Source organism: Telmatherina bonti (assembly GCF_933228915.1).
Source record: "Telmatherina bonti genome assembly, chromosome: 6".
Taxonomy (NCBI): Eukaryota; Metazoa; Chordata; class Actinopteri; order Atheriniformes; family Telmatherinidae; genus Telmatherina; species Telmatherina bonti.
Window position 1 is genome coordinate 36,767,002 of NC_136624.1, and position 24,188 is coordinate 36,791,189.

The window sequence follows — 24,188 nt, forward strand, 5'->3', positions numbered from 1 at the left end:
CATCAGTTTGTTTTTCCATCTCAACAGCTGATGCTAAAGAGAGGAAGACGGGGGACAGGGACTCTAGCTTTTTGAGGCATATGTGACTTTACCTTGTCTCCATCTCTCAACCCTGTCCCTGTCAGAGAGGATTACACCCCTGAGCACACAGGCACTCCCAGCGGAGGTGCCGTGAGACAGGCCGCTCTTCCCTCTCCCATGCACTCACAGTGAGAAAGGTAGCGATGGGAAGGAGTACGAGGAATGGGGGGGGGGGGGGGTGCGAAGAAACGACAGGAAAGAAAAAGATGAGCAATGGAGGAGAAAAAAATACAAGAGGTGAAAGAGGAAAAGGTAGTGGAGGAAAGGTGAATGGAACTCCAGGGAGGAGGGAAAGTGGTGATTGACAGAAAGAGAAGGCAAAATGTCCAGAGGGAGAGTTGGGCTGGAGGGAGATTGATGGGGGAGAAACATGTTGGGAGGGGGGGGGGGGATACTGAGACTCAGAAGGATGTGGGGAGGTTGTGCAGTGCAAAAGGAGAGGAGAGAAGCTCGGTGAGCTGCTGCAGACACACCAGCAGGAAAAGATGCACATATTTAAGGAAGGACACAAGCAGAGAAACGGCTTCCCTCCAAATAAATTAGAATTACACATTTAATGATAAAAACGTCACATTTTTTTTCCCATCTTCTCCTCGGAGAGATATTTAATTAAAAATCTAATCAAATAAATGACTCTCAGCCAGCGTGCCCATGTGAAGCCTTTTCCAATCCCCTGTTGGGGCGAACGGCCACAACACGCCGTCCCCGCTAACTACGCTAGCCTCGGGAGCTGCTGGTAATCAGCTGTTCCACACGTTTCCATCTCTTCAGCTCTTTTTACGTCTTTATTCTCATGCTTTATAGTCTGGATTCCCACCCTGAGATTATGTCTTGTATCAGATGCGTTTCATTCCATGTGTGCATCATGAGTGTGGATGCTGCGGTTGGCATGGTTACACCCCTTTAAAACGGAACCAACTAAGGTTCCTGCCACAGGCCTTTACTGGTTTCACTTCCACATTGGCCCGGTTTACTGATCCCCCACCCTCTCTTTCAGGATCACAAAAAATGCCCCATTTCTGTGCAAAGTTGACAAGGAAATGTAACAATCTGCCATCTTTATTCAGTACAACATGATTCCTGACCTTTCTCTGTGGAACGACTGGAAATGTACTGATAATTAAAAGTCCAGGGATGCGTCCCAGTTAGAAACCCAGTAAAACCAGACTGCTTTATGAAGGAGTCCTGTTTGTAATGTGAGGAGGACGGATGAGGAGATTAATCTTTCGCCCTCCCGTCTTCCTGACTGCCGGTGTCTCTCTCAGGTGTTCAGCAAATTAGATGCAGTAAGTCTGTTAATTACGATGCGCTTGTGCACGTCTGCCGCCGACGTGCACAAGCGGAGGTTTCCCTCATTACGCGGCAGGTTTGTGATTAACGAGAGAACTTAGTGAATTATACTAATTGCTGTTTTTTCTCCTTATTTTAATGAAGATAAGTGGGTTTGCTTGGAGCTAAAACAGTGTGTGTGTGTGTGTGTGTGTGTGTGTGTGTGTGTGTGTGTGTGTGTGTAGAGGGGGGGGGGTCAATGGAAGAAATGCAGGGATTTGTTTTGCCAAGTTGATTTGCATTTGGGGGGAGGGCAGCGGTATATGAAGGTTAACCGTATGAAGACTGATGATGTCCTGCAGTATCTCCGACGTCTACGTATGACTTAAACCCCCCCACCTCAGATGAAACTGTTTTCAGGTCACAGATTGTAGATTTAACGGGGGTGTCGCTTGGAGAGGTTTCTGTTTTTCAGTCTGTTCTTTACTTTCTTGTCTCCTCTCTCTCAGGACGGAGTCCGTCGCTGAGAAGATGCTCACCAACTGGTTCACCTTCCTGCTTTACAAGTTCCTCAAGGTAACGTTGTCACACACAGACTGGCACGAAGCAACACGCCAACATGCACACACGTTCACAGCTGCAGCATTAGATAAGGCAGCAGGATGCCCGTCCCGTACCTTCCTCCACCTTTCATGTAAAAAAAACTCTTTCTCCAAACGGAGGGATCTGTTCAGACTCAGCTGGACACGCCGTCGTGATCCCGTCGCACCAAACAGCCTCGTGCGCATCCCTTTCTGTCTGTCGGCTTCAGTTCTCCTGATCTTTTTTCTTTGAACTCATCCTTCTGATTTCATAACTTTCATATTCTGAGAGAATCACCGATGCTTAAGTGGTGCTAAATTTCGGTTTCCTCTCACACACTCTCCATTCAGACACTGTTGGAGCTAATCAGTTAGCAGCGGGGCTTTAAGCCCCCGTCAGGACAGGCAGTCTGCTGGACAGTAAACCAGCCAAGCCCCTCAGGGTCCCAGTTAGCATCTGTGCATGTTAGTGTGCTGCTTCCTGGGTGTGCATGTATGTGTTTCTTGGCTCCTCACACGAGACTGGACAGCCAGAGTTGGGTTCAGGGAGAGAGGACTGGGTTACTGGAGAAGCTGTTGGGGATCTTTTTAGCAGCTGTGTTTATGAACTTGAAAAAGACAAAAAAAAAAAAAGCTGAAAATTAGTTTAAATACTTGATTGAGATGGATTTCTGATAGAAGAAAAGGATTTTGCCCATTTTTCTGTTTATGTGTTGATTATTGTGCCTTTCTCATTTAAACACATTAAAAAAAATGAAAAAGTAAAGCAGAAAAAGTTCAGAAGATGTTTTAGAAAATGGGAAAAAGAAGGAGAATGGGAAAGGTGGAATAAGTGTAGCTTTTATCCAACCTCTGCAGCTCGGCACCTTTCTCCTGAGTTTTCAGGGGTCAGAGAATAGAAAGGCCTGGAACAATTTCAAGACTCAGTCAGGTGTGAATAGAGATGGGTAAAGGTCAAGTAGTGTTTCAGAGGGATGGAAGAGATGGAGCTTTTACCTACCAAAGGGAACATAAGTAAGAAGAAAAATCCTTTCATCCATTACCCTCTGCTGTGTGCTCGCCCGTCCTCCTCTGCAGCAGCTTGTTTGGAGTTTTTCTCTTTCTGTTCTCCTGCTTGCTGCGAGAATTTAAGATCTTTTTCTGTTATTAAATGACCACATGTGGATTATTTGGAAAAGAAAAATTCCAGTCGGACACAGAACTCAGAGGCAGAGTACAGCAAATCTGCATGTACATCAGATGTGATCCCTTCGCACACATACAGCGTCTGCGATGCTTTTCCACTCTGGCGTTATCTGAAGGAGACAGAAGGGCTGAGATTTGTCTGCTGCGAGACAGAGAGGACGTCTGGCCGTGTGCTGCGTCTTCACCGCAGGAGGCAGGCAGTGCAAGATTATCCCACTGAGTTCATCTGACATCTCACCAAGACGACTGACTCATGTTGATGCATGAACACGGCCAGCTGAAGGGCGCAGGGCGGGACTTCGCCCGAAGGGACCAAGCTGCTTGTTGACGGACAGTCAGTAATGGAATCACCAGTTAAAAAGCATTCATCTCAAACTAATTATGTCACCATTTACCTTTATAAATACAACAGTCAAGTGATCCCCCTTCAGGGAGGTGAAAAAAAAGGCGGTATCAGATTTAAACAGCTTAGTTTTGTTTTTATCTGTTTTAATAAAACAGAATTAAGGTAAATTATCAAAGCAAGCAATTGTCAGCTTTTTTCACCTCTCACCCTCTGAAATTAAGCAACAAGGCCATGCCACCGGCGCCACTTCTCCAGGAAGTAACTGCTTCACTGATAAGTTCAAGATCTAAAATGAAGTATGTAAGAAAGAAAGGAATAATAACTGGGAAAAGAAGGAGAAGGTGTGTCTGTTCTATGGTTAAAACCTGTGTGCAGCCACATTTCTACTCTAAAGGGATGCAAGCAGCAGGGTCAGAAGGATGACCAGCCCTGCAGAAACAGAGGAAACCATGAAGTTGGTACAAGCAGGCAGTGCTTAGCTGGAGGTCCGCCCCAGAAACTGCATGAAAACCGAGAGGAAAGGAAGAGAAGATAGAGGAAAGGAAGGCAAGACAGAGGAAAGGAAGGGAAGATAGAGAAGAGGAAGGGAAGATAGAGGAAAGGAAGGGAAGATAGAGAAGAGGAAGGGAAGATAAAGGAAAGGAAGAGAAGATAGAGGAAAGGAAGGGACGATAGAGGAAAGGAAGGAAAGACAGAGGAAAGGAAGGAAAGACAGAGGAAAGGAAGGGAAGATAGAGGAAAGGAAGGCAAGATAGAGAAGAGGAAGGGAAGATAGAGGAAAGGAAGGGAAGATGGAGGAAAGGAAGGCAAGATAGAGAAGAGGAAGGGAAGATAGAGAAGAGGAAGGGAAGATAGAGGAAAGGAAGAGAAGATAGAGGAAAGGAAGGGAAGATGGAGGAAAGGAAGGGAAGATAGAGAAGAGGAAGGGAAGATAAAGGAAAGGAAGAGAAGATAGAGGAAAGGAAGGGACGATAGAGGAAAGGAAGGCAAGATAGAGAAGAGGAAGGGAAGATAGAGAAGAGGAAGGGAAGATAAAGGAAAGGAAGAGAAGATAGAGGAAAGGAAGGGACGATAGAGGAAAGGAAGGAAAGACAGAGGAAAGGAAGGGAAGATAGAGAAGAGGAAGGGAAGATAAAGGAAAGGAAGGGAAGATAGAGAAGAGGAAGGGAAGATAGAGGAAAGGAAGGCAAGATAGAGAAGAGGAAGGGAAGATAGAGAAGAGGAAGGGAAGATAAAGGAAAGGAAGAGAAGATAGAGGAAAGGAAGGAAAGACAGAGGAAAGGAAGGGAAGATAGAGAAGAGGAAAGGAAGATAGAGGAAAGGAAGGGAAGATAGAGAAGAGGAAGGGAAGATAGAGGAAAGGAAGGCAAGATAGAGGAAAGGAAGGGAAGATAAAGGAAAGGAAGGGAAGATAGAGAAGAGGAAGGGAAGATAAAGGAAAGGAAGGAAAGACAGAGGAAAGGAAGGGAAGATAGAGAAGAGGAAGGGAAGATAAAGGAAAGGAAGGGAAGATAGAGAAGAGGAAGGGAAGATAGAGAAGAGGAAGGGACGATAGAGGAAAGGAAGGGAAGATAGAGAAGAGGAAGGGAAGATAGAGGAAAGGAAGGCAAGATAGAGAAGAGGAAGGGAAGATAGAGGAAAGGAAGGGAAGATGGAGGAAAGGAAGGCAAGATAGAGAAGAGGAAGGGAAGATAGAGGAAAGGAAGGGAAGATAGAGAAGAAGAAGGGAAGATAAAGGAAAGGAAGGAAAGACAGAGGAAAGGAAGGGAAGATAGAGAAGAGGAAGGGAAGATAGAGAAGAGGAAGGGAAGATAAAGGAAAGGAAGGGAAGATAGAGAAGAGGAAGGGAAGATAAAGGAAAGGAAGAGAAGATAGAGGAAAGGAAGGGACGATAGAGGAAAGGAAGGGAAGATAGAGAAGAGGAAGGGAAGATAGAGGAAAGGAAGGCAAGATAGAGAAGAGGAAGGGAAGATAGAGGAAAGGAAGGGAAGATGGAGGAAAGGAAGGCAAGATAGAGAAGAGGAAGGGAAGATAGAGGAAAGGAAGGGAAGATAGAGAAGAAGAAGGCGAGATAGAGGAAAGGAAGGCAAGATAGAGGAAAGGAAGGGAAGATAGAGAAGAAGAAGGCGAGATAGAGGAAAGGAAGGCAAGATAGAGGAAAGGAAGGGAAGATAGAGAAGAGGAAGGGAAGATAGAGAAGAGGAAGGGAAGATGGAGGAAAGGAAGGGAAGATAGAGGAGAGGAAGGGAAGATGGAGGAAGGGAAGGGAAGATAGAGGAGAGGAAGGGAAGATGGAGGAAAGGAAGGGAAGATAGAGAAGAGGAAGGGAAGATAGACGGCAAGCCCAACATCCCAGCGCTTGTTGCCTGGTTGACACGTTTCACACACCAAAGTGCTTCTCCAAGCGTTTTTCACCCCTCAGTCATTAACCTTCTATTAACTCCTCCATCAATTGCCACTCACTCACACTTTCTCTGATTTCTCTCCTTCTTGCTCATTCGCTTGCTCACACACATAAATCGAGACTTTCCAAGGCAGTTTTTTCTCCCCCCGAAGAAGAGACTCGGGGGAGAGGTGGTGTGAATGTGTGTGTGTGTGTGTGTGTTTTTCTGTGCTGTTTGCCATCACAGGCCACGGCCTTGTCCTTTCCAGCTCTTTGCTTTGAAACAGATCAGACACACAGTTAATTAGTCGCTCAGCAAAAACGCCACTTTTTGCTGATGTTTACTTTTTTTTTTGCAGGACAATATTTTGCTAAGTTGTAGTTTGTATTTTAACCAAACGCCTTCTGTCTCTTTCACCATCATTTGTGTCTTCCCCTCCTGCCTTTCACCTCTCCCCGTCTCCCCAGGAATGCGCTGGTGAGCCTCTCTTCATGCTGTATTGTGCCATGAAGCAGCAAATGGAAAAGGGGCCGATAGATGCAATTACAGGAGAAGCCCGCTACTCCCTCAGCGAGGATAAACTCATCAGACAACAAATTGACTACAAGACTTTGGTGAGTCTCACACACGCTCATAGACAGGCTCTTTCGGATGTAAAACAGATGCATGTAAATGCTTAAAACCCTTTGCAGGTTTATGATGTGCTCAGTTTCCTCCAGATTCTACTATATTAGCTGTTTTCTTTACAGAAGCAGCAAACTAATCTGAGTCTAAATAATGACAAGTATGTAAACATAAAGGAATGCTGGCTCAGTCGCACATAAAGGCCTAAATAGCTGCATGTGCATCGTTCCTCATGTTGGTTCTAAGCTTCCACATGAAGTGTTTCATCACAGATGAAGGGGACAAAAAAGCACCAAAAGAGCCGTTCTCCCCCAGCGCTACAGTTATTGTTTCCACTTCCTGGTCCAGTTTTAACCCCTTGCCATCTGCAGACGCTGCACTGTGTGAACCCAGAGAATGAAAACGCTCCGGAGGTGACGGTGAAGAGCCTGAACTGTGACACGGTGACGCAGGTGAAGGAGAAGCTGCTGGACGCTGTGTACAAAGGAACCCCATACTCCCAGAGACCAAAGGCCTCCGATATGGACCTGGGTAAGGAGCGGGGGAAACCTGCAGACACACGGCAAGTAAACACACAAGGCAAAGGTGTGCTGCAGCAGGGGGCTGAAGAGGGAATCATTTCAAGGGCTCTCAGAAGCTAGAGGGGGCACTTCAGACGGGAGAGATGATTCTGCAAGAAAAGAAATTCCTCTGAAGTCTCAGAGTTGCTGAAATGATCCACTGTTCCTTTTCAAAAATTATCCGAATGCAGAAACTAAATCCCAAGCTTCGACACGGCGAGTCTGGATGCAGACGGATGCCCAGTTTTTCTGTTTTACAGTAAACGTGTGTGTGTGTGTGTGTGTGTGTGTGTCAACAGAGTGGCGTCAGGGCAGGATGGCGCGCATCATCCTCCAGGACGAAGATGTCACCACAAAGATAGATAATGACTGGAAGAGGCTCAACACCCTGGCACATTACCAGGTACGCAGCTGCAAACGTGCAGCATGAAGCTCGCCACGCCTGCAGCTGCTGCTGTCTTTTTAACTGAAAACTAAGAACTGTGGAATAAATTCCACATGATCACTGTGCGATGTGCGTGTTTGATGGTCCTGCTGGTGGACGAAGTGATTTAACTCAACTTGGAACTGGTGTTACAGGTGACAGACGGCTCAGTGATCGCCTTGGTGCCTAAACAGAACTCAGCCTACAACATCTCCAACTCCTCCACATTCAGCAAGTCCCTCAGCAGATACGGTATGAAAGAAGGTGTGTGTGTGTGTGTGTGTGACTGTGTGTACAAGTGTATGCACATGCTAATTTTCGTAGCCTGCAGTGTTTCTAACAAAAAAAAAAAAAAAAAAAGTCCAGTTCGAAGTTTCATCTGCTTGTTTTTATTAGTTATCTGAATGTTTTGCTGCTTTTCTGCTTTAATTGTACTGGTTTCCAGTCTCAGCCGAAGCGTACTGGTCAAGTTTCAGCATCATGCATCATTAGCTGATATATCAGTAATATCAGCCTGTCCCTGCTCTGGTTAACAGAATAAACGCAGTTTCACTACATTACCGCCACTTTTACAGCTAAAATACCAGTCTGCTGCCCAGTGTGTCTCTGGTTTTCTGTCCTTGCTGAAGATCCACCTCTTCACACTTTTGAACATCGTTGAGCTTCACCTTAATAGCATCTATTTTATTGCTCTTTATTTCTGATTCTGTTCTTTTGCATTGGATTTTACTGATTTTATTGTGTAGTTGATTTTGGGAACATATTTAAAATGGTAGGTAGCCCATAGTGGTGGGATTATCGTCAGTGCTTTAATGGCTAAACGTACTGTACCAGTGTATCTGTATACTGGTAGGACTGGAGGACAGGCGTGCCTCTCTGAAAACATGAGGGGATGATGTGTGACTATAAAATGCATCACAGGTTGGTACATGAAATCAAATAGTTCTTTATGTTCCAGGAAATGTCGTCTGTTTTCATCAGATCCAGGCTGAGTCCGGATGCCATCCGGCTCGTTTTAATTTGTATTTTTCAAAGGAAAATTGTGACTATCAGTATTTTTTATAAATGTGTTGCACTTTGGAGTCCTTTACCTGTGTACAGTAACGACCACGAATCCCCGCTGCGGTAGTAAAATGCTCCCCGTCGCACTCCTCTGGCCAGACTGGCTCCTGACATTTTGAACCTCTCAATCCTTTCCTGCTTTGTCACACAAGCGACAAGCATTCAGACCAGAAGCATAATGCTCCGTGTCACAAATATGGGATCACTGTCCAACAGAGGGGGGGTGGGGGGGACAGGTGGGAGTGACAGACACATTTATTCTGGAGTGAAGGTGACATGGTTGTCACCTCTCCAAAAGCTTTTAACTTTTGGAAGAGCAACTGGTGAGTTGTCCACGCTGATGTAAAGGAGGAACAGTGGGAATGTTTGGTGGATGCTTCGTGTCTTCTCGCTGTGGATAAAAAATATTGCCGTGCAGCAAAAAACCTGCAGCAGAACCTGCAGCAAAAAAAAAAAAACTTCATCGAAGCTTTGTGCTCTCTGCAGCTGGGTTAAGCTTTATTCAGCCTAAAACGGCTTCCTTTATATACCGTAAGGAGCACAGGACGTACAAGCCGCTACAACACCAGTAGTCTGATTTTTATAGATCTTTGTTTTAGGGCTTAAAAAAAAGAAAACATGACAAATTGTTTGTTAAACTCTTAGTTCACGTGTCGCCGTTTCACCTAAATTCTCCGACACGTCTGTGCAGAGAGCATGCTGAGGACAGCCAGTAGTCCAGACAGCCTGCGCTCCCGAACACCCATGATCACGCCTGACCTCGAGAGCGGCACCAAGCTGTGGCATCTGGTGAAGAATCACGACCACTCGGACCAGAGGGAAGGGGATCGAGGGAGCAAGATGGTCTCTGAGATCTACCTGACCAGACTGCTGGCCACGAAGGTAACAAGAAACTCTATATTCACACACACACACCCGACAACAACCTGAGCCAACCCCTCCACCCCCCCACATCCTTGTTACATGGCCCATTTAAAGCCAGAGTCTCTGCTGACCTTTGTTTGGTGGTGGTTTGGAGGCTCATTAACATTTTTCATAACCTTTTCTACAAAGACACACATATGCACAGTCTTAATTAGGAGATTGACCTTTGGCTATTGACTTGTTTGGCTGCTGTTACTGGCCCTCTGTTGGTGGCCTCCAGGCGTTTAGATTCAGGCCTTTGCTCCGCCATCATTACTCTCCATTTTCTCCATGTGCTCCCGACCGCGCTGCAAGGACGGCTCACAAGTGCCGTCAGATTGTTTTAAGAAAAGCTGGTTTAAAGGAAAGACTGGCTGAAAGGGGTGGATTTACTGGGACTCCCAGGAATAACTGAGGGAGCTTCCTGAAGGCTCAGTTTGCATATTTTTGTGAACAGTTAAAGTTCTGCTTCCCTTAGATTTGCCTGTAGTCATCATATAGCTAGAATAAAAACAAATAATCACTGCTTATATTGCTAATTATCTTCAGAAGAATCATTTTCAGCAGTTTTTATTATTTCTTTATTTATTTTATGTTTGTGAGAGGAAGCAAACAGACAGAAGAAGGAAAATGTTCAGAATATTCTGCATTGGCATCACACGTCTGTTAAGAAACAACAATAAAGCATCAAACCCCGATGAGGAACATACTCCTTTTATGATGTTATTTTCATCTATACGGATTTTTTTCATACTTTCTCATACAGTTCAGAGATTCTATACTATTGTAAATAAATGGGGGGTGGGGGGGTTGAAATGGGAGACTCCTCAGTGACCAGCTCGTTGGTTATTTCCATCATTCTACCGCAGCTCATACATGTTCATATGAGACAAACACGCATGGATCCCTCTTGGTTTCTGCCCATTTACTGCTGCATGAAATCACCTGTCCACACAGCCGTGCACTTCAGGAAATAAACACACAAATACATCTTACACCCCCCTGCTTTACAAGCTAACAACAACAACAACAACACGCGGCTCGTGCTCTGGTTCACACACCCTCACACTTCCTCTCCCCCGATGCTTCACTCATTAGCTCCAGATTTTCATTGTTTGAGCTCCAGGTTGGAAAGTGCAAGGTTAGCTGCATCGCCGCTGCCTGGATTGGGAAATGATTAACATGCACGCCTGAGGAAGACAATGGGGAGAACTGGGAGCGCTGCGGTTTCCTCCCACTTATTACGTCCCCCACAGCTTTGTGTGTTTAGGAAGCTGATTTGCTAATGTGTGAGCGAGTACAAAACTGCAGATTCAACTTCTGGCGGGTTTGAATAAAGTTTCGGAAGAGGCGGCCTGGGTGCTTGAAGGGAAATATCAAATCATTTTGGTTTGAGAAGACTTAGTGACGGTTCTGAATCTGTGAAAAAAACACAGCAGAACCGCCGTAAGCGGAACTCCCACTCTGCAGCATCATCACAGCAAAGCAGCGTTTCTCTTCTGCTGACACACACCCTCTCCAGCCGGACCACTGCATCACACACAACCCTGTTTCTGTAAACTAATGAGCCAAACTCAGCAAGATAATAAATATTTCTCACCAACTACGAATGTGTTGTTGATACTCATGTTCAGGGTACGCTGCAGAAGTTTGTGGATGACTTGTTCGAGACCATCTTCAGCACGGCGCACAGAGGCAGCGCCCTGCCGCTCGCCATCAAGTACATGTTTGACTTCCTGGATGAGCAGGCGGATAAACACTCCATATCAGACTCTGATGTTCGGCACACTTGGAAGAGCAACTGGTGAGTTGTCCACGCTGATGTAAAGGAGGAACAGTGGGAATGTTTGGTGGATGCTTCGTGTCTTCTCGCTGTGGATAAAAAATATTGCCGTGCAGCAAAAAACCTGCAGCAGAACCTGCAGCAAAAAAAAAAACTGCATACAAACCTGCAGCAGAACATGCAGCAAAAAAAACTGCATAAAAACCTGCAGCAGAACCTGCAGCAAAAAAAAAAAACTGCATACAAACCTGCAGCAGAACCTGCAGCAAAAAAAAAACTGCATAAAAACCTGCAGCAGAACATGCAGCAAAAAAAACTGCATAAAAACCTGCAGCAGAACCTGCAGCAAAAAAAAAAAACTGCATACAAACCTGCAGCAGAACATGCAGCAAAAAAAACTGCATAAAAACCTGCAGCAGAACCTGCAGCAAAAAAAAAAACTGCATACAAACCTGCAGCAGAACCTGCAGCAAAAAAAAAACTGCATAAAAACCTGCAGCAGAACATGCAGCAAAAAAAACTGCATAAAAACCTGCAGCAGAACCTGCAGCAAAAAAAAAAAACTGCATACAAACCTGCAGCAGAACATGCAGCAAAAAAAACTGCATAAAAACCTGCAGCAGAACCTGAAGCTGAAAAACCTGCATTAGAACCTGCAGCAGAAGTTGCAGCGGTCTGGCTTTCATTTTTTGCACCGAGCAGACTACTTTGCTCTTCATCCAGCGTCTCACTGCAGCTTTTGCTTCTGAAATTCTTGCCGGGTTACTCTAACTCTCTGCCTCTTCCTTCCTTGCCTCCCTCTGTTCTCGCAGCCTTCCGCTGAGGTTCTGGGTGAACGTGATTAAGAACCCGCAGTTTGTGTTTGACATTCACAAGAACAGCATAACAGACGCCTGCTTGTCTGTGGTGGCTCAGACCTTCATGGACTCATGTTCAACATCAGAGCATAAACTGGGGAAGGACTCTCCTTCCAACAAGCTGCTGTACGCTAAAGACATCCCCAACTACAAGAACTGGGTAGAAAGGTAGCTCAACATCCACAATTCTTTTGGCTTTTTGCTTTTGAGATGATTTTTCAGCATTTAGAAAGTATGTGTGTGTGTGTGCAGGTACTACTCCGACATCTCCAGGATGCCCGCCATCAGCGACCAGGACATGAGCGCCTACCTCGCAGAGCAGTCACGCCTGCACGCCAACCAGTTCAACAGCATGTCGGCCCTACACGAGATCTACTCCTACATCGTGAAGTACAAGGATGAGGTGAGATTTGGGGTTTCTCTGCTGGATTTATCGAAGTGATGTGGAGTGAAATGACCTTAGGTTTGCACGCTTCACCCTGAACTGGGCGTCTTATTGCATCTGCTCGGCTCGGAGCAGAGACTCTGCAAATGCAGCAGCTCTCTGTGCTCCGAGAGATCTGACGAAGTAAAAACTGATCAGTTTATCTGGAACCATCTTTGTTTTCTCCCTGGAGTTCTTCCGTGGTGCCACTTCATCCGTCTTCTACATTAAATTGTTGAGGTGTCGACAGAAATTGCTAGCTTCGGCTAATGGCACTCGCGTCTGCGACTGACTGCAATTCCCACGATGCAGTGTTGTGACATTCATGCTGATGAAGCAGATCTGAATTGAATTCTTGATGCTTGTTTGTTTGCAGTTTGACAGAAGTAATGTAATAAATGTGTGCTGCTGTGACACCCCTCATCGCCGATCAGCTCCTCGCCGTATCCACCAGCTCTGACTCAGTCAGCGCTGGGTTTAGTTTGCATTTATGCTTCACAATGCAGCACCGCTGGAGCTGAAAATCCTTTAAAAATCCAACTTTTAATGCAGTCCTTAGTTTTGGAATTCACTTCATGAAATTACAGCTCTGTGTTTGTATTAATCTGCTCTCTGATGCAGTCATGCTTGTGGTTATGTCCACGTCACTCACCTGAGATTAACCTGCAGTAAAGTGGTGCTAAAGTCATTTCTGTACATTTTGTGTTGTATTTTCTCTTCAAGTTGACAAAAATCATGAACACCAGCTCAAGTCAACACGCTTGACTTTCAGACAGTATGTTTAGGACGAGCAGCTGGTGTTAATTTGACAGGTTTTAAACTATTCAGGGCTCCGAAAATCTTTTAAATGCTAGAAAAGTGCATAAATTTGACTTTGAGAAATATTGAAGAACCCCCCACCCCCCCACCCCCCCAGCTTTGCTGCTTTTGAGGCGCATGGTGCACCAAGGTGATGCTGGAACTTTGCTGATTTTCTAATTTGCTTTTAGGTTTAATGGTTTTTTGGATGCTGCAACATGCTGGACAATGTTTAGTTGTAATGATCCGGTTGTTTCTCAAGCAGGGGTTTATTGACACCTGGCGGATCACGTACGCCACCAACCAGGCAGATGATTTCCTCTTCCTGCTCAGCCTTATTTACAAAGAATGTGTCCCTGTTTTGAAAGCTAGCGTGTCTGAAACCGCAGCTGACCTCCGGCACTTTTTTTATTTCCAGATCTTGTCGGCTTTGGAGCGAGACGAGCAGGCAAGGAGACAGAGACTGAGGAGCAAGCTTGAGCAGGTCATCGACACAATGGCCCTGACCAGCTGAGGACCATCCACCTCCTCCTTCTCCTCACTCCTCCTCTCCATCTGTCTCTCTCTCCCTCGCTTTTCTCACCCAGACAACAAACAAAACTCCAACCCCCTCCACAATACAGACTGCAAAAGGACCGAAGCAGTATAGTGCAACACGTGGGGGGTTCGGCAGAGATGGGCGCGCCTGTGTACGCTTACATGTGTCTGTTTGTGTTCGTCTGCAGCCCCATGCTGTGTGGGCGCGTGTCTGCGTGAGAGACTTGAGACGCCAGACATTTTCACACACGAGTACATGGAGAACAAGTCAACTGACAGCATTTGATTATCGTGGATGTTGGTGTTTGTGGTTCGCTTGATTTTGATTTAAGGAGTTTTTTTGGTGGTGATGATGATGATGGTCTGGAAAGAACTCCACACATGGCGTCATTAGCAGAATGGACCAATCTGTCATGAGCCAATGGGGAGAGGCTCTGTAGGTCATGTGACTCCCAACAGTTGTCACACTTTTAAAAGATGTTAGGTTCTTGTTTTGTTTTTGTTTCTTTTTTGTATAAATGTAATCAACTGCCCACTCTCTGATCTCTCTCCACTTGTATTACTGCTGAATTTGCACAATTTACAGAAACGTTACAAAGCAAGACTATATAGATATTATATATAAATACTGCTACGTTTTTAAAGAAAAATTAGTCGGAAAACATTTTTGTTGTTTTCTATTTCATTTAAACCAACAAATACAGGAAAAATAAAACAAAATAGAATTTGATATTTCGGCAGAAAATGAACGAAAAAGAAACAAAAAATTCGTACTGTGCCATGTTTTCTTTGAATGTTGTTTAGTGCAAAAACATTTTGTTAGATGGAATGTGCTACAGTCTGATTTTTAATATGAACATGCCTGGTGACTGAAATGAAATGTTTGACCCGCCGCCGTGAGATCCTCATGGACGGCGGCGGTGAGCGCGACGAAGCGCCGCGTCTTCTCCAGGTAGGGAGAGTTCGTGGTGTCACGGTGAAGACGTGAAGATGCTGGTGTTCCTCAGTCAGCCTGTTGGTTCATGAAGCCAAATATCACAGGATTGTTGCTTTATCATTCGCCACGTGAGTGTCTGGCTGCACAGCTGCTGCCGAGGCGACGGCTGACTGAACAATGAAGTAGCTACGTTGCACCACCTGAGATATTCCCTGTTTCTGCCCCGATACCTCGTAGCCTCCACGTGTACCCGCTGAGACCCCGCATTTCATCTGTTTGCGTTGGCCTCCCCTTTTAGGATTTCTTTCTTTTTCTTAAACACTTCTGCAAGAGCGAAGCCGAAGTCTTTTAAGAGTTTTTTCAGGAGCTACAATGAGGTGAGGTAGCGTCAAGCTGAGCCCAGTAGAAGTGAAACGAATCCAGAAAAGCCGTTTACAGCCAAAAGCCACAATTATTTAGCATTTTTTTCCTTAATGTTAATACCCCAATGAAGTGGCAAAGCAAAGATAAACAGAGTTCCTCTCCTCATCTGACCTGTATGTTGGAGACGTGGCTGTTAGCTTCTCATCCACACAGAGGGAAGAGGACGAAAGGAGAGCGAGACACCTCTGTTCATCAGCTTCACCAGGCTGAGTAATCCTCCAGGAGCCTGCAGCTCTTGTTTCAGACTAGCCTATTGCCATGTGTGGCTTAAGCTTTTTATATTACTTCTCTCTTAAGAGGATTTCTTTGTTTCTCTCTTTTGAAGTCTTGACGTCATGGTTTTTGACCTTGTGCTGAGAAATAGGATTTTTTTTTTTTCTGCTTGCCGAAAACCAAACTGTGGTCTGTATAATGTTTCTGTTGATGTTTCATTTGTAAATTGTACAATTTTTCATGATGAATTTAAGCTGTTTGCCACTTTTGTAATCTGTTTTTCTTTCCTTTTCTTTTAGTTTTTTTTTTCTTTTTTTTTATTTTCAACATGTAAATTGTACATTTAACGGTACACAGAAGACTAAATTCTCTTCAGCTCGCCTGAAGTTGAAGTACTTGACCGAACTTAAGGTTGTGTTTTCCTGATCTCAAGATTCAGAATGAAATAGTGGAATCAGATGAGCATTTGTGTCGTCGTGATGGAAATGTGACTTGCTGCTTTAACTCTTGTATCTTGTTTTTCTATCAGACATTAGGGCTGTCATTCAGTGCTGATCGTAAATGCTGTCGCTGTCCTACTCATCACTTTGTTTACCGTTCATGTCTGCAAAGCGACATGACTTTTACAACTTTGTGCATATGAACCTTTTTCAGCTGGATACATGTTGGGGCTTGATAGCTCACCCTGTACTTGCCAACAAGCAGTCTTAAGGGACCACTCTGCTCATGCAATAATAAAAGAAAATGATCCGTTTACTATTAATTCCCAAACAAAACCTGCACCAGTGTACGGTGTTCCCACAACACCTTTTATTTCCTCCTCTGACTTTTTAATGCATTCATACGTCGTGGTGCTCATACTGCTCAGATCACACAGAGGAGATGGACGACTGCTCTGGCTCGGTGTGAGCGCAGTCCACATCGGCCGCTCGCTCCCTGCTGAAGCAAACAGCATCCAGCAGGTGATCTGGAGGGATTTTTAAAGACACTCCAACATTCTCAATCCATTCTCAGGTTTGTGCTTCATTTGCATCATATGCTGGTAGATGAAACGACCGCTGAGTGAGTCGGGCTCGCTCACCGTTTGCATGGGTTTCTTGCCTTTAAGATGAATCTGCTTTGCAAGTCCAAACTCATTATTAGAAGCATTTCTCCAGACTTTGTTACTGAGGTGGTAGAAAGTTGATTGTCTAAAAGCATTTGGAGTCCTGAGCTGCTAACTCAGAATGTGTCACATGAACAACATGCTGGCCGTAGTTTGTCCGTGATGCTGGGTTTTTATTCCGTGTACGAGTCACATCCAAACAAATTAGCTCGTCAGATTTACTGCACTGTCTTCAGTGTGGGTGGATTCAGCACACAATCAGGTTTCATTCTCACCTCTTCTGACATTTTTGCCTTTCCAAACCATCGTTGGCTCAGAGGCCGTCACTCTGCTTCCACTCCTTTTGTTTTTCTGCTGCCTTTTCAGCCTGAAAAAAATAAACTTGTCTTTCTTTTCTGAATGAAGTTACATAGGATCCACGGAGATGCAAAGCTAATGAATTTCAGATAGGAAGAGAATTTTAATACAATAACTGATTACATTTTTAGAGTTTCAGACTTGAAGCGACTCACAAGTTTGCAGCTTAACATTCATTATGTAAATATTCTGTTATTTCCTATTTTGCAGATTTACTACTTGTAAATAAACACGCATCGATGAGAGATTAAACATTTTTTGCTAAATAGTGTGTGTCTCTGGCTTTTCATTGTTCAGCTTGCACTATGTGTATAGAAGTAAAACAGCATCTGTGTTACTGAACGATCCAGATAATAAATATACAACCTGCTTGGTGCGGATTTCTAATCCCACACTGAAGTCTCCTATTTTCACCAACTTGGACAGATTCTCCTGCTGATCATGGACGTGGAAACTTTGAAGTGGTGTTGAAAGTGATGATCAGTACGTGTTGCCCGTGCAAACTAACTACAGCTCAGACTTTAGAAGCTCTTATTTAATCTGGAAATTTTATTTCTGGAATAATTTTAGGATTCTGTTCAGTCAGACTACTGCAGAGGGAGACCAAAAATGACCATCCAGTCTAGTGATGTTGTTTTAGTTGATAAAAGCTGAATCTGTTGCTCATTTTCATGATTAACGCCGGCACTCTAGGTAACTAAAACCTACTTTTTGGAATATAGATTCATTTTTTTGCTGATCTACATTTATTTTTTCCTTCCTGTTCAGCTTTTTTTGTGCTGAAGATCTGAAGTCTGTATGAAAGCAATAGTTTTGGATTTGATTGAGAAGTTCAAAAGGTATTTGCTGCAGTATAGAAATGTTCTTCTAGATAGTCCGCCTGTGCATTAATTCTAGCTGCTTAATGGCCTGTGTCATTCACTATCAAAGAATTAAGTTTCAAAATGTTCAGTCAAAGGAAACTCTTGTCGGGCTGCAGCTTGATGGCTTCCCTCCTCGTCGCCCTTCCTTTCATAACATGATCAGCATCATTAATCATTTTTGCAGAAGTGTACTTGAGTGGTTGGTGGGGGCTTGTTCTCCAGCAGAGTTAATACTAACATTTCACTTCTAACCATACATCATGCTTACTCTGCCCTGGGCTTACATGGGCACTTGCATGGAAGAGTGGCTGTGTGTAGAACATGGCCGAGCATCAGCAGCTCAAATGGGCTAAACCACTGATTTTCATGGCATGTATTGCTGCTGAACAAGGAGATGGGAAGCTGCAGAAAGACACCAGGATGAAATCACTGGAATACATCACCTTGTCCTTTTGTTTGTTTTTTTTTTTTTATACATGTAATGGCCTGCCTTGAACCGTCAGCACTTCCCTCTCTCATCCCAGTGGATTCAATAAGCCCAGATAGACAGAAAATGTTATCGTTCGCACCATGTGTAACCAGCCAAGCTAATTCAATTAAAATTCCATCCAAGGAAGAACGCTGAAATTGCGTAATGGTCGTGGGAGCACTGAATCCCGTAATGATCCTGTCAAGAGGCAAATGATCTTGCAGCTCTAACATTATGATAAATTCCTTGCAAAGTGCAAGATGCTCATTCCTTTACCCTCCCACCACCACCTCTTCTCGCTTGCAAAATGTGGTTGCCATAGTTAATAAAGCCATGATCTATATTTGCCCCCCCACTCTTGCCATTTTCTTTTTAATCTCTTTTAGTAACAATTACGGAGGACTCTGTTCTATCACACGGTGAAATTGAAATTCTATTTTAACTGAGGAGTCTGTTGGTGAATTGTCAGTGTGTGTTGCATCAAGTGCATGGCGGAACCAGGACACCATGAGTGGCAGCGGTATCTATAGCCCCCCCCCCCGCCTAAATCCTCTGAGCTGTTCAGTTGCTCTTGGCAAGGGACAAGGTGACAGCCATGACTAGTTGGGGGATGCTAAGAGTTGGATTACTGTCACCATTCTCAACTTGTGGGGCTCAGAAAGAGCTGTATGTCTGAATCAGATAGGAGAAGTGGGCATTAAATACAGGTGCTTCCAACCCTGCGTCCACCACAGACATAACAGTCACATGAGAGCACCCCCCAAGGTTCCTCTGAAGCACTGAGGACTTAATGTGTTAGCTGCTAACCTAATGTCTCAATGGTAAAATGCATCTAGATGCAAACTGAAACCTAAGGAACACGTGCAGGGTTGTTTTGTAGTCCAGCTTTTTAGAACCCTGATATAAAACAACCAATATAATCTGGTCATATCACTGCTGCTTTCCTGTTCATTTCCACAGGCAGGTTATGTTAGCATCAAGCTAAAGTTAGCCTGTAACAGCTAACTGAAATCCACAACTCATGAGGTGCACATGCCAACTGCAATCTCTCCATTTGATGAATATTGCGTGAATTAACCCATTTGTCATGATGTGAAAATCCACCAATGAGCCAATGGAAGAAAACCTGAACCATCAAGCATGATCTGGACTCTTTAAAGGCCAATGTGTAGCATAAAGGGAATACCCATGACTATATTTGTGAAGGTGTTTTATTACATGGAAAATGGGAATATTTGAACATCCGGCCTGCAGCTACAAATGGTGCAGCTTGGAATCCACCCATCCACCACATTTCTACTGTAGTTCAGTCAGGACAAACTGAATGCTGACTCCACAGATGACATTGTGCACATTTATGACCATCTTCCTGAAAGGAGTAAATCAGAGATCTTAAACTCTGGTCCTCAAGGACAACTGTCCTGCAGGTTTCACAACACAATGAGATTGTACTAGAATTGCATCTATTGTCTTGTAGCCATTTGTTTTGAGGTTTTCAATTTGCTATGGAGGATTTTCCACAAAGGGGTTTTTCTAAACAGTTTCCATCACCAGCTTTATATTTTATTATTTAGGTTGCACATTTCAGGGGGTAATGGAAAACCATCTTCTGTGTTGAGCTCCATGTTTACCAGCCGATCCAGCATCAAATGGACATACCTCATTAGCATACTGCAAGTTCACATTTATAGGCTTAACTGTTGGTTTCAGCTTCTTTGTTAAAACAGCATAGAATTTAACCTTAAGCCAAGCTGTATCGATAACTATAAACCCCCATTATTATAAGAGAAAACTATTGTTGGTATACTGTCATACATTTTAGGAGCAGTTTTTACCGCGTTCTGTGTTACGCATGCGCATTAAGCTGCTGCGTACTATTCTGATGGGTATGCCAAAATTGACATAACACCTCACTCCTCGCAGACCTCCCGCTCTCTTAGACGCTCAAGCAAGTTGAGCGTTGTCAAAGGCAGAAAATGGAAGAAAATCTGAGGACAATCAGGATCCAACATTAACACTAAAACAACTGTAGTTGTCGAACAAGTTGTCGGATAAAGAACGGGACAGAACCGGATTAACATTGGCCTTGTGTTGGAGTGCGATGTTTGTCTCTATAGACAATCTTTGTAATTACCGGTTAGTGTTAAAATAAGAGAGTGACACCTCTTCTATTTGCAAATGCTCTCCTTTTCGGACTAAAGAAACGCCATAGGTGTCCACATCTTCTGAAACTTCGGGAGAAGAATCCTGGATCCAGAGAGAGAGAGAGAAAGAGAAAAACTGCTGCAAAAGAAGTTAGCACCTCGTTTTTACCAAAGTGGAGATCCCCGCCAGAGCTGAAGGGGCTGCAGATTGACACGGAGCGTCTTCCACTGTAAGTAACAGCATAAACGTTGGAAGTTACTTTGCTATAAAGTAAGGCAATATTGTTTGGCTCAGCATGATTGCATTTTGCACGTGTGTTTGCAGACAGGTGGGAGGTGTGTCTCGTGACGCACGTTGTTTTAGTCTACAGCAGGGGTGTCCAAAGTCGGTCCTCGAGGGCCGCTGTCCTGCAGGTTTCCCATGTATTCCTGTTCCAACACATCTAGCTTCCACTAAATGGATCAAACAGCCAATGACGTGCTCAACTGATTAAGCTCTACTACTAATTAATTTGAATCAGGTGTGTCTGAGCAGGGATACATAGAAAACCTGCAGGATTCTGGCCCTCGAGGACCGGAGCTGGACACCTCTGGTCTACAGGCAGTGATGCTCAACAACAAATCTTGCAGTGAAACAATTTCACTTTTTGCTCCTTTTATTTAGCTCCCTGGTAACCTTTCTGGTCATTTTTTATTATTTAAACAAGATCAGACTTTGATCATCCGCCTTCTGGATCTCTGCAGCAAATAGTTAAATGAAGCAGTAGTGTAGTTGTGTATTTGAGATCATTTTAACCGAATTAAACTCAGTGGTAAATTCAAGTTGAATGGAGAGACTGCGGGTTAGGCTTCTCATGCAAAAAGCAAATGAGCTCAGATTTATGCAGTCTGTCAAGGAAGGGAGGAGGATGGACTCAATGTGGTGAGAGGTCTGCAGGTGGACCTGAAGGTTGATCAACAAAGTTGTTGCACAAAGAGGGAAAGTAACTAAACAGAAGAGCAAACCCTGAGAAAAGAGAACTGGTGAGGACAGAGACTGATACCATGAGATGGCTCAGACCGCATCATGAACTGGCAAAACAAAACCGGGAGCTCAGATGCTGAGGGACTAAATTACGAACAGGAATCAGGTGTGACAGTGAACCAGCTGCAGGTAACAGGAAGTATCCAAACTCACAAAGAGGAAAGACTTTACAAACTATCAAACAAAAGAAAAAACAAAAAACAAACCAACCATGATCTGAATCATAAACTAAACCGCACAACACAAATATTTGTCGGACAGATTGAATTTGATTTGCAGTCTAATAGTTCCAGTTCCTTCCCAGCAGAGTGAAATGACCAGAAAGTATTAAAGCAGCAACCATGATAAGAGCTTCTGATTTGTCCAAATATAAGGAAAAGGAGTCTTTCCTTTATTGTCTCCATGGCATAGGATACACCGGACTGTCCTTTATGAAAGAAAAGAGATAATTCTGTCCCACAATTTCCTGTGGCTGCAACTTCCCAAGCGATGCTTGATCATCTTTATGCAGTTGTGGAACCGTGATTTATGTGGATAAATTATGAGGACAGTGGAGTTATCGCGAGCAACTTGGGACTTTTCCCTCCCTTTATTCATTACAGACTTTAATAAAGGGATGTAGTGTATCTTAATGACATGGTACACAACTCTGACAATGAAACTTCTCATTCTGTTTTGGTTTGAAGGCACAGTGGAATTTATCAAGTTTATTTCTGCAGCTGTCGCTGTCCAGTAGCATCTTGACGCTCAGAAACCAAACTAGACAATTTTTTCTTTCGCGATGTCACGTGATGTAGCAGCCAAGTTTTGCTTTACACATCATTAAAAACATGGCAGTTTTAAAAATTCGACATGGAGGATTCACTAGAGAAAAGCAAGGAGACATTGAAGGAATGGTACAGAACAAGAGCTAAGACAAGAGTCAAGATAAGACTCCTTTTGCTGGCTGGAGAGATCTGGCACGATGCGAGGTGTAATGCTGAAGTCGCCATCCGTAGAAGGCACGTCGCAGAGAAAATGGCAAAAAATCAGTTGTATGTCTTGGTTCCACCTTGTGTCCTAGCTGCGGTGTCCTCGTAGAGGAACCAATAACTGCCATGAAGGAGGAGGTGCAGGAGATGGAGAGAAATAAACACCACCCTGACAGAAAGATAAATTTGAGAATAAATGAGAATTCTCCACCTCTGATGTGTTGCATCACTTCTAGACGTAAAGCAGCAGCGTTTGGTTCCAATGTGAGAGGATGATTGACAACACAATCATTCAAATTGATGATTGATCAGGTGAACACAGCTGAAGCGCTGACGCCATTTAGTACCATGTTATGTAGCGTCTCCACTATCTGCACACATCTGCAGCTGTACAACAGATTTCCTCCTGGGCATGGAGGCACCTCCACCTGCCTCCATCTGCCCGATCGCCGCTACACCACATCTGGCTGTGGTGCATATAGTTCTGTTTTGCGCTCTGGGTTGGAAAAAGGTGTGATCTGCCCCCACCTGTCAGTCCCTTCCCTTTGGAAGGTCCCGGGTTTGACTCCAGAGTCTCCAAGTCTTTATTAGTCAGTGACTTGATAGGTGATCACCACATTGATTTATTCTGTCTTACGGAAACCTGGTTACAGCAAGAGGATTATGTTAGTATTAATGAAGCTACGCCAGCTAACTATTTAAACTTTCACATTCCTAGAACTACAGGCAGAGGAGGAGGTGTTGCAGCTATTTTTAAGTCAGAATTTTTAATTAATCCTAAGCACAAAACTAACTATAAATCCTTTGAATTCCTGACATTAAATTTATCTCATCCAAAATGGAATTCAGAGAAACCGCTCCTTTTAGCATTAGTGTATCGCCCACCTGGACCTTACTCCGAGTTTCTGACCGAATTCTCTGATCTCTTGTCTGAGTTAGTGCTGACTACTGATAAGGTCATTGTACTAGGTGATTTTAATATTCATGTTGACGTTGAAAATGATAGTTTAAACATTTCCTTTAGCTCTATTCTAAACTCAATTGGGTTTTCACAAAATGTCAATGGAGCCACTCACTCTCATGGTCACACTCTTGATCTTGTTCTAACATATGGTATTGAGACTGATAAGCTCAAAGTATTTCCTCAAAACCCTGTCTTGTCCGATCACTTCTTGTTAACCTTTGAATTCACTTTATTTGATTACTCACTGACCAAAAATAAATTCTACTATAGTAGATGTTTATCAGACAATAATATTACAAAATTTAAACAATCAGTTGAATCAATTTTTTCACATCTACCATGTGTTAGCATGACTGAGAGTCCCCCTTTAAGCCTTACTCCTGCTCAGATTGATCAACATGCTGATACTATAACAGCTTCAATGCGTACAACCTTGGATAATGTTGCTCCCCTAAAGAAGAAGAAATTAGGTAAGATTATGAAGGCTCCCTGGTTTAATTCCCAGCTTCGAGCTCTAAAACAGGCGTTTGGAAAACAGATGGCGTTCATCAGGACTAGAGGAGTCTCACTTAACCTGGAAAGAAAGTTTAATTGTATACAAAAAAGCCTTACGTACGGCAAGAACAGCTTATTATTCATCATTGATAGAGGAAAACAAAAACAACCCTCGGTTTCTTTTCAGCACTGTAGCTAGGCTTACTAGGAGCCGGAGCGCTGTGGAGCCATGTATTCCTTTCTCACTTAGCTGTGATGATTTCATGTATTTTTTCAGGAATAAAATTGACACTATTAGAGATCAAATTCACAATACTCTTCCTTCTACCTATAATGTTGAGCCTGTTGTGGTCTCCGAAGCATCCTTAGAACCAGGATCTGACTTGTGTCTAAATAGTTTCTGTC

General features: G+C 43.9%; 1 protein-coding gene across 1 annotated transcript in view; it reads left to right on the top strand.

Annotated features, from left to right (window-relative positions):
- Positions 1-13,935, top strand: part of plxna1b (plexin A1b) — a gene marked incomplete at its 5' end in the record, with an annotated part of 155,234 nt that extends 141,299 nt beyond the window's left edge. The window contains 10 exons of the mRNA XM_079242272.1: positions 1,860-1,926; positions 6,314-6,460; positions 6,842-7,001; positions 7,330-7,433; positions 7,610-7,718; positions 9,208-9,398; positions 11,054-11,223; positions 12,015-12,227; positions 12,312-12,462; positions 13,700-13,935. Coding sequence (XP_079098398.1) covers positions 1,860-1,926; positions 6,314-6,460; positions 6,842-7,001; positions 7,330-7,433; positions 7,610-7,718; positions 9,208-9,398; positions 11,054-11,223; positions 12,015-12,227; positions 12,312-12,462; positions 13,700-13,795 — 1,408 coding nt within the window. The 3' untranslated portion in view covers positions 13,796-13,935. The remainder of the gene's footprint in view (positions 1-1,859; positions 1,927-6,313; positions 6,461-6,841; positions 7,002-7,329; positions 7,434-7,609; positions 7,719-9,207; positions 9,399-11,053; positions 11,224-12,014; positions 12,228-12,311; positions 12,463-13,699) is intronic.
- Between the last annotated feature and the right edge of the window lie 10,253 nt (positions 13,936-24,188).